The sequence below is a fragment of the Tachysurus vachellii genome, chromosome 1 (genome assembly GCF_030014155.1).
Source record: "Tachysurus vachellii isolate PV-2020 chromosome 1, HZAU_Pvac_v1, whole genome shotgun sequence".
Lineage (NCBI taxonomy): Eukaryota > Metazoa > Chordata > Actinopteri > Siluriformes > Bagridae > Tachysurus > Tachysurus vachellii.
Genome location: NC_083460.1, coordinates 29,099,007 through 29,109,758, shown reverse-complemented (window position 1 = coordinate 29,109,758; position 10,752 = coordinate 29,099,007). Strand labels below are relative to the sequence as shown.

At 36.2% G+C, this 10,752-nt stretch overlaps 1 protein-coding gene across 3 annotated transcripts; it reads left to right on the top strand.

Moving 5' to 3' along the window:
- The first annotated feature begins 854 nt into the window (after nucleotides 1–854).
- samd13 (sterile alpha motif domain containing 13) lies at nucleotides 855–10,643 on the top strand. 3 transcript variants are annotated; one of them, XM_060881689.1, is made up of 4 exons: nucleotides 855–948; nucleotides 2,785–2,916; nucleotides 7,034–7,145; nucleotides 9,102–10,643. In XM_060881689.1, exons 2-4 carry the CDS (start codon nucleotides 2,861–2,863, stop codon nucleotides 9,243–9,245), a joined length of 312 nt encoding a protein of 103 aa, XP_060737672.1. In that variant the 5' UTR covers nucleotides 855–948; nucleotides 2,785–2,860; the 3' UTR covers nucleotides 9,246–10,643. The 3 variants fall into 3 exon arrangements, with proteins under 3 accessions (XP_060737672.1, XP_060737665.1, XP_060737681.1); XM_060881682.1 differs by lacking the exon at nucleotides 855–948 and adding an exon at nucleotides 2,370–2,669; XM_060881698.1 differs by lacking the exon at nucleotides 855–948 and adding an exon at nucleotides 4,543–4,585 and having other exon boundaries at nucleotides 2,782–2,916.
- Nucleotides 10,644–10,752: the final 109 nt, after the last annotated feature.

The following is a 10,752-nucleotide window of genomic DNA, read 5'->3' as shown; positions in this document are numbered from 1 at the left end:
TGTCCTGCACTGTCTTGTCTGTCTTCTTGTGTCTTGTCCTGCACTGTCTTGTTGTGTCTTGTCCTGCACTGTCTTGTTTCTTGTCCTGCACTGTCTTGTTGTTTCTTGTCCTGCACTGTCTTGTTGTTTCTTGTCCTGCACTGTCTTGTTGTTTCTTGTCCTGCACTGTCTTGTTGTTTCTTGTCCTGCACTGTCTTGTTGTTTCTTGTCCTGCACTGTCTTGTTTTGTCTTGTCTTGCACTGTCTTGTTGTGTTTTGTCCTGCACTGTCATGTTATGTGTTGTCTTGCACTGTCTTGTCTGTCTTGTTGTGTCTTGTCCTGCACTGTTTGCACCATGTTGCACAGATGCACTTTATGTATCTAGGACTACTTACTAAGTCCTTATAGCTTTGTTTATGTTTTATGTAGCACTATGATCCTGGATAAACGTTGTCTCATTTCACTGTGTACTGCAACAGCTATATATTGTTGAAATGATAATAAAAGCTTCTTGACTTGATGTGGGGAACAGGAAGCTTATTAATATGCATAGGAAGTGTCTTAGTCCTGAATCAGACACTTTTTTAGGACTTGTACAGATGTTTCCATCTTTGTATTAAGAGTCATTCATTCATTCATTCATTCATCTTCTACCGCTTATCCGAACTACCTCGGGTCACGGGGATCCTGTGCCTATCTCAGGCGTCATAGGGCATCAAGGCAGGATACACCCTGGACGGAGTTGTATTAAGAGTCATGTTTAATAAATACATTTGTGTAGAGAACTACATGACTCACAATGCATTGCGGTAGCACCAGCCGTACGCGTCTGATTGGCTGGACGGCTCGTTTGCGTCGAAGGATTTTGCCGGAAGTTAAAATGGGTTTGTGTCAAATTTAGCAGAGCTGCAAGAGGCAACATCACAATCCTATTGATCTGTTCGTGATAGTGTGTTCAACAAAAAAAGGTGTGTTTATTGTTCTTTCGTGTTTCCCGTTTGATGAGTGTGTGTGTGAGAGAATCTGTGTGAGTTTAAATACAGACAGAATTATAGTCCTGCAGTAACGTGAGCTCCAGTTTAATTAACGTTGGGTGTTTTTACTATTGTAGCGAATCAGCCTGTAATAAAGCGACTGATGCTAACGTGCTAACGTTATTAGCTGGCTAGTGGACATGTTTACTATGTTTTTGTTTTTTTAATCTTTTAATTTAATTTCTCTCTGTATGTGTTTGTAGAGTGTTTAACATGAAAAAAAGTTGTTTTGTTTCACACGTGGGTTTTCTTGCGAAACTCCGAAGTGATATATTTACATTTTGACTTTTGCTAAGCTAACAACAACTCGGTATCGTATTAGTGAGTCAATTAGAGATTCGATTCATCTTATTAAGGACAAATGTCTTTATGTTAAACATCTACGTTAACTATATCGAGACATCCTGTATGTCTTTTCATTTAGAATTTGCAAATATGAGTTTAAATGACATCGTTATTTGAGCAAATGTTTTATTCATGACGGTTCTCTGGTTATTAAATGACTGAGAAAAAAAGTTCCTGAAGTCACCGGATATTGTGAACATTTTCAGTAAACCGATAATAAAGTCATGGTGTAAAGAAGTAAATGAGTGAAAATACGAGAGCTGTTTTTCCTGCTTGTGCAAATATGGATCACAAGAATCATTAGTGAGAAAATCCTGAAGAAAGTTCAGACAACTTTGTGTAAATTCTGTACTGCTAAACTGTTTAAGTTTAAAGCGTATTCAATTTGTGGCATTACTTTAAATCTTTGTTTTTGTTTTGATATTTGTTTATTTGTGATTTGTGCTTCATTGTCTTTGTCACATCCATCTCTCTCTCTCTCTCTCTCTCTCTCTCTGTCTCTCTCTCCTCCTCCTCCTCTCTCTTTCTCTGTCTCTCTCTCTGTCTCTCTCTCTCTCATACATCCTATTTTTTATTTTGTTAATCAAAGATGGTTTGATGTCTTTCTTTTGAATGAATTCTTTTCTATCAATCTGCCCATCTTTACACCCTCATCCATGCTGTGATTAGGATCGTGTCTGCTGATGTTTGTACAGTTTAGAGTTCAAAACTTATTCAGTATTGCTGATATTTTGGATTATGTCTGTTCACTAGCATAGACCAAGAATGGACAACATGAGCCACGTTACTGGGCAAAATGTGTTAGAAAAGAGAAAATTAGAGATACATTCTGGTGAGTTTAAAAGAGTGATGTTAGAACTCTGGGGATTGTTTTGGTACATGATGTTGCTCTGCTGCTGGGATGTTTCTCTGAACAGCTACCAATCAGTGCTAACACATGGCTCCTCATCCGAGGCATGTGCTTCCAGGAAAACACTTCTTTTTGAACTAATAATAATGTAGTGTCAGGGAGGAGGCATAACGCTCTATCCTCCTCTAACCTGCTCCTGCATGAACGAGCTGAATGAGGTGATGATTGGCAGGTGTTCCTGTGATTGATAAGGGAGAGTGTATACCTCCCCTCCCTTCTTAAGAACATGGCCAGTTTTGCTCTTCTGGATTTCCGGCCCCGGATGTCTGTGACATCATTGAGATTTAAACTCGGACGATGGGGCGAACGCTTTTCTGTTTTCAGTCACACCACAATACAGCGACGTTGTCAGCATTTCAGGCCGTTGTCAACCCTGGAAACCGTGTTCGGCTCACTTAACGTAGGTTTTCTTCTAATACGTCTTATTCTAAGCTCACGTCCAGTAGGTTTACTCTCTTTCAGGTAAGAGAAAGTTTTACACAGACCACTGATCACCTTTACTGACTGTTTTGAAGGTTGTCATCACAGCGCCCCGTTCTGAAGACACTCGGCAGCTGTGAAGGCGGTTAAAACAATGGCCCTGAGTGTACCATGAGGTTTGAGCTTAGGACATCAAATGAAACATTGCGTTCAACTTTGACAACCAGGTAAATACAGGCACATTTATTTAATAAGTTTGTTTTTAAAAGATTTGTCACCTTGTACATGCTCTTCAATGGACACACCATCGTAATTATTAAACATGCCAATGTAATATAAATGTAGTATGTAGTCATAAAGAATACAATGCTCATACTGAAAACAGTTTCAGCACACTTGCGCTACATTCACACAAAGTGACTAGCAAAAAAGCAACCAGAGATCATTCACATTCAGTTCAAGCTGCTTACTTTCAGTAGCGTGAGCGAGCGTTTGCGACTAGCTGTGGGTGTGTCCAGCAACATGACCAAGTTGAGAGAGCTTTATGCAAATATTATAGTAATATCAGTGAGTGCACGTGATCCGTGGCACAGAGTGAATACTGTATTGGATACGCTAGTGTACTGGAACTAGAACATCTTCATGCTCTAATACTAATCTCAAATACATTTTTTATGTACTTAGTTAACAAAAAACTGTGAGGTTTTTTACTGTGCGGTTCTCTCTTGGAAGATTTATTTATCCTTTTTGGAAGGAGGAAACGCCAAGGATGGAGGGCTTAGCTTTTTTTCTTAAGATCGAAAGCGGCTTGTATTGATGGACTGTTTATTGTTGCTAAAATGCAAGCGCTTACAGGATAAAATTTTCTCTTGGATGTTCTATGTTACTGAATGTGTCTACATGTGTTAGTCATGTTTTTGTCATGCTTTTCAGTAATACTTAAAAAATATATATAATCTTTGTCAAATTGCTGGAGCGTAAGTGGAATAAACCAATTCAAGATGCTGTAATAATAAAATTTGTATTTCACTGTTAATAGTGAAGTTCTATAATTTATTTAGTATAATAATTTATAGAATTTTATAATTGTATTTTTTATATTCTATGTACAGCTGTGAAAAGTACTGATCTCTGAGCTTTTTACTGCCTCTGGTTTTCTCAGTCAGAATATAAATCTTCCTCTGGTTTCTGTAGATTTGAGACTGTTGTTAGAAGCGATATCCCCAAAAAAATACATTGAAATTAATATTCAAGTTCCTGTTATTAATAGTGTATCTTCGCTGATGAAATGAAATGTGCTGGTCAGTGCTTATCTTTAACTGGCCTGCATAATGTGGTGCAGACTGCATCTTTGCATTTTTACCTGAATTCAAAATTGCTGAACAAACCTGTTGCTAAGCAACTGCGTGCTGTCGACATGTAGAACTGTGGTTATGTGTTTAATCGACTCAAGATCTTCCGTAGATTGCAAAAGCCAGAGGCATATGAGTTTATTTTGTTTCCTGGGAGATGTTTGCCATGACAGTTTGACTTCATGAGAACTGCATTATGAAAGCGATGTTTAAGTTAGTTGCTAAGCTACTTCTTTTTTTATGACAGTTTTTAAAGTTCGGCCACATCTTTAGTTTTCTAATATCACTTCAGGAAAATAAAAATTCCAGTTCAAACAAAAGTGTGGTTTGGTATTTGTTAGCAAATTGGTCTTTTGCTTCAGATTTCAAAAAAGCATTAATTCAGGCTCAATTTGAGTCATTAGCTGGTGAGTGAAGAGCACAACACATAGCCTGGGACAGAGGCACACTGTTCAGTTGGAGTCTTGGCAGCTTCTTAATGAGCTGTTTGTGTTTTTCTAGCTGTCATGGAAACCAAGGCAAATGGTTCAATGGAAACCAAAAGGTACGTACTTCAATGTGTGTCCTCTTTTACTCCAGCTATATAGCCTCATGAAAATCACCTACTGAGTTTGTGTTTGCATTTGTGTTTCATTTCTCCTGCATCTCATTTGATATTTGAACTCTTGTATCATGACATGCAGATTGAAAATTAAAGGTGCCCTGCCACACGTATTTCATTACTTTTGTGGTAATGTCTGAAGTTTACCATGGACTCTGTAACATTTTTTTGTGGAAATAATGCCTTGGTTAACTTGTTTCAAGCCATTCTAGTGTGGTATAGAAAGCCTGCAGGAAGACTCAGCTCGATTTGCGCCAGTTCTCATGAATATTCAAATGAGCTATGCTGCTTGGCTCCGATTAGCTAACCGCTAGGATATGAGAGCATGACTATTCATTCACCCAGCGCAATAAGTAGCCTAGGCTAGAGGAAATTTGTTTACAATCACCTTGAATTGCGGCAGAATGGCTTCTTCACAAGCCCGTTGACGTTCAGCCATCCTTGCTGTATAGGAAACTCACTGAGCTACACGAATTCTGGGGGCGTGGTCTCAAGTGGGAGAGCTCATGAATAGTAATGAGCTCAGTCACTCTGACATCAGAGTGACCAGCTTTTCCAACTGACCTGATTTCTCCCCTTATTTCTTTTAAGTGGCTAGAACTGACTGGGGAGGTAGCAGATCGTTTTCAAATTCACGACACAACACAAACACATATGCATCTAACACATATCAAAAAATCCAAGTAAAAACGTTTTTGTGTGGAAGGGCACCTTTAAGTAAAGAAAAGACACCGTTGTAGCAGGTGACACGTTTATTTTTCTTTCATATTTTACAATTATTTTTGCCATTTCACAATTTTCTCTTTTACATCCTATAATTGTGAACCTGAGCAGTGTGATGAACAAATGAAATAAACAAAGAAATAATTATATGTGCAGTAGTACTTTAGTTGTACAAATATCCTAGATGTACGACAATAACACAAAAACAATGTGTTATACCTGACCTTAGAGCAAGTGTGTTACGTTGCTGAGAAATTAAAACTTTTATGCTTGAGCTTCTTTGTGTTTTGAAGCACTTCTTGTCAGTCATTTTAAAGACACACTTCTCTACAGGCCACAGTAGAGATGCATCAAGATCATGTGTGGAGAATCATAAAATTTTGAACTAACCGAAATATTTGAGACACAATCTTATGTATATCACCTTTTAAATGTTTTCACTACTTCCTGAATAACAACTGCAATTGTTCAGATACCTTATAGCCAGACCTTTCAGAAGCTGGCGTACATCTATGCCTTTTTTCCCCCCAAAATGAGAACAGGTTTATGTTCTTTCGGTTCTAATCAAACACAATACTGATACTGAACCGAGTACTTTTTACAAATCAATTAAGAATATTGCAGAACATTTTATTGAGGTGCTGGAGGCAGGAAAACTTTCACAATATTACAACTTTTAATATTTCAAATACAGAATATTTTTGAATTTAATTAAATGTTTGATTAACATCTGCATTTGCTATGAAATCGCTAGAGAGGCTGATATGGCAGTAAACTAATGTAAAAACAAACAAACAAAAAAAAGAGAGTCAGTACAGTAAGTAAAGTACGTTTCATTGTAGTCATTATGTTGTATTTTGTTAGTGACCGAATGTCATGAACAATATATTGGACGAGAGGCTTTTCTTGCTTAGCCAGCATTTGCTGCTGCTGTGTGCTGCTAGCAACGACCTTGTGTTTGTTTGAGTTTTAGATTTATTAATAGATCTGTGATCATCTTATTTGTATTGTAGGAAGATGCTATATTTCCTCCTCTTTATATTCTAAAAGAACACAGTTTGCAGCACACTTTGCTTTGACTGCAACCGTTAATGGAGTTAGTATAGCCATGTTGCTAGATTGTTCATTAGTGTAACAACATACACTTGCCTCATGTCACATGGATGTAGATATTAATGGATATGAATATATATATTTTTTATCAGTACTAGTAAATTAAAAAACTGCTACTAGAAAAGTAGAATTTTCAGCTCCAAACCGCACTATTTGGTCCCTTGATAAGTCCCAAGAGAAACTGTTTAGTAATGCTGTGCCTCTGCACTACAGAGCTTTGATTCCTCTACTCTCAAATAAGTCTACTTTCTTATTGGAAATGAATTTTTGAAACTGCTTCAGAGAATGTGCTCTTACTAAAAGCAAGATCAGTTTGACATACAATCACAGATTTATGGATGAATTTTGTATTCCAGTTCAGTTATAATATACTGTAGATTATTATATTTGCTTCTGCCAGTAATGGATAAATTGATTCATAAAGTTATTAATGGTTTAGTCTCATTAGGGTTGAGTGAACAAACATGTACATGGCAATCTAGTTGTAATATTATTATGTACACAGGGATTGAATGGATTTTTATCAAATTATTTCTTTCTCTCTTTTTCTCTCAGTACGGTGGAGAATGGGCAGCTTCCCGATCCTGCCCACTGGGCTGTAGCCGATGTTGTCAATTATTTTAAAGCTACTGGATTTGAAGAGCAAGCCAATGCTTTCCAAGACCAGGTAGAGTAAATGGTTATGCAGGTTTTGTTTTTAGACACTTTAGTTTTTATACATCCTGACATCTACTATATAAGGTGTAAATTACCTCAGAAGCATGGGCATAAATTTCATTTAACAGTGGGGGGGACAATAAATATAAAATTTTAGAAGGGGGCATAAATAATACAGTCAATAATACAGTCAATGGTAATTCAAAAGAAAGTAAAAAACTATCATAAAAAATAATCACAACAATAAAAACAGGGAATTAATAAAAGGTTTAAAATTGTATTTAAATTAAGACACTTAAGAACAGAATAGAAATTGATTATACAAAAAAATACAGTGGGGTCAGTTCGGACGTAGCACAGTGCTCATTTAGTAAATGCACAGCTAAACAATATGTTAATTGTGGCCGTTAATGTTAAGTTAACATTATGCCAAGTCATCCCAAATAAAACAATGCACGGGAAACGGCTTTGGCGTGTTAATTGCAGTGCACTATGCAACAAGCTATTTTAAACAAGCTAACGTTAACTAGGTAAATAATATTTTAATCGCTAATATAGCAGATTCATGGAAAATTACATCGGTAATCAGCATTTTTGCCGCAACTAATTTATGAATGAGTCTGCATCAACTACATTAAAGAGAATCGCTTTATTTAAAGTGTATAAAATACCCTACTTAATGGAGTTCAACATTAATTGAGGCGCAGCCACACACCTGACTCGTGTGTGCAGAGTAGGTGAGATGAACTGGGAAAGCAGGCAGTGGGTCAAACCACTCTGAGGAAGGGGAGGGGGAACTCAACTGTTTCTAAATGTGTTTTTTGCGTTTTGTTTTTTTCTACTTACACAATTATTTAGGTATACATACATGTATTTTTCACAATAGAGAGTGCAATATTTTTTAAATAATTTTTTTTGGCCCATGAAAATACACTTTTTCTTCCATCAGGTACAGTAACGCATTCTTTAATTTGTATAGTTTTTAAACCCTACAACAGAGTTCGGTTCTTCAGGAGAGATAGAAATTCATTCATTCATTCATTCATTCATTCATCTTCTACCACTTATCCGAACTACCTCGGGTCACGGGGAGCCTGTGCCTATCTCAGGCGTCATCGGGCATCAAGGCAGGATACACCCTGGACGGAGTGCCAACCTATCGCAGGGCACACACACACACTCATTGAGGTAGAAATTAGAAAGTCAATATATTTAACCACATCTAAGTGTCATACACTTCAAGAATGCATTTGCATGAGTAGCTGAAGTATAGATAGATTCCCTACTGTTTTCAAAACACTTTGGTTAAGGAATTAAACAGGACCCGGTCATGGGAACATTTTATTCCTCTTAGTTTGCCTGTGCTAACATTTTATTTTCATTTATTAATGAATGGCTCCTCATACATTTCATGTTCATAGTTAGATTTAATGTTGCAGAGCATCTGTGAAACAAGTTCCTTCCTGTTGTGCCTTTAGCCACCTTTTCTTCCCCCCGTCTCTTTCTTGACATAAAGACAAATAAATTCTAGCTTTTCATGTTCATGCTACTGCCCTGAAGATATTCACACGTTTAAAGCTTTAAGATGATTTTATTTCTGACGGTTATAAACGTTATCCCTTAAAGCTTGTTCCAAAAATGCTACGTTAACATCAAAAGATGTCAAAATTATCAGAATTTTTCTTTGAAGATTTTAATCAATCTGTATCTACTATACTACGCAGGCCCTCCAGGATTATTTCTAGGGTTGGGAACAAAATTGCTTGATTTTGCTTTTTCTTTTTTTTTTTTTTCTTTTTCTTTTTTTTTCCTTTTTTTTTTTTTTTTTTTACGGAAAACTACATGAATTGGTGAAATTACAAAAACGTTTGTGATCGTGATCTGAGAATGTGATTGTGGAAAGGGAGATGAAATCAAGCTCATGTCTCTTTAGTACTTCTGTTTCATATGACTTTTCATCCTGCAGGAAATTGATGGCAAATCTCTATTGTTAATGACCCGTAACGATGTTCTGACTGGACTCTCAATAAAACTGGGGCCGGCATTGAAGATTTACGAGTACCACGTGAAGCCGCTTCAGACCCAACACTTAAAAAGCAATGCCTCATAGCACTCTGGACGAACAGATGGGCCGAGCGTTGGACGACAATCACGCCATGGAACAGCAGGGTAACTGCAGACTGAAGACAAGGCCATGTCCTTATGTGCATATTATGCATCTTTGTAGGCAAATACACAAAAAACTTTAATGTGAATTTCTTTCTCATTCTAAATTTGGTTGTACAGGTACAACATTGTCTCTTTTTTGGTGTGTGTGTGTGAGAGAGGGGATTTGTTGAACTTGTGTTATGACTGTTTTTTTTTTTTTTTTAATGACCCTTTGCAAACATGTAAATATGTCAAAATGTTTAGTTTGGTTTGCAATTTTTAAAAATTTTAATGTAGAATATTGCGTGAAAGTCTTTGGCAGTAAGAAGATAAACACTATAGTGGAAAGTGTTGCTAGGTGTACCATGAATTTCAGAGGTTTTATTGAGAATGAACTTATCGCATTATTGGTCTGTATATAAAATGTGACTAAAGGAGTGATGGATCAATTGTTTTGTTGGTGCTTGCTTCCTCTTCTCCTTAAAGCTATTTAAGTCTTTAATGGTTATAAATAAGTTACAGCACAAATGATCATGAAAACTAAACATGCTGCAGCTGTATGTGTTTTTATCAAAGATTTATTTAAAATGTGCTCAAATAAGGACTTTGAGGCAGTGTAACAGGTAGCTAGAGCCTGGGATCTAATTAAAACCAGGCTCCTTTTGTGTTTAACTGGGTTATTTGCATTAAAAGTCTATTAGACTTATGTAATTACTTTCTGGTTAATTTTGAAACGAGGATCACAAAATACTACTTTTTGAACAAGTAATCTCTGACGACAGGCTGGTGGTGTTTCTGACGCCGGTGCTTAAGAATTAAAGTTCAGTTTTACAAGGTGTCTTTTAGCAGTATTTGTTCCTAAATATCCTGCAATAGCGGATTCACTGAATGTCAAATGTTTGCAATAAACTGCTTGAATAACAAAATCACTGACTCAACCATAATCCCTGGTTACCATTCCAGTACAGAGATCACACCCCTAATAACTAATCATTACAATCTATGTTCCATGATTGGATGCCCAGATTATTTCTTGTATGACTTTTTTTTCTTTGCTTGTTTTAATAATTAATTACTGTGCTTTTTGTTTAAAAACACCATATTCATTCGCAATAATACCACATTATATAAGGAATGAAAGGAATCCATTTTATCTCTTTTCTCTTTCCAAATACATTTATATCTAATTTTACATAACTTCAAATTAGTGTTCCAGATATTTCGATGTATTAAAAAAACAAAAAAAACACAACTTTAAATTTGTTTAATCACACCGAGCCCTGCACAACATTGTGTAATGATGTATATGTATACATGATCACCTTGTTCAATTTATTTATTAAACCTCTTATTTATTAAATGTGACTAGTATTTGTTGCAGTCATTACATTCAGATCCAATTCAGGTCTTTGAAGAAAAAAAATTGTTTTTATTATTATTATTATTATTATTATTATTATTTGTCAATA

Excerpts from the sequence above, each read along its gene's own strand:
- samd13 (XM_060881689.1), top strand. The coding sequence starts at position 2,861 with ATGAGGTTTGAGCTTAGGACATCAAATGAAACATTGCGTTCAACTTTG. Across the intron at positions 2,917-7,033 it reads CGTTCAACTTTGACAACCAG|TACGGTGGAGAATGGGCAGC; the intron begins GTAAATACAGGC and ends TTTTTCTCTCAG. Across the intron at positions 7,146-9,101 it reads CCAATGCTTTCCAAGACCAG|GAAATTGATGGCAAATCTCT; the intron begins GTAGAGTAAATG and ends TTCATCCTGCAG.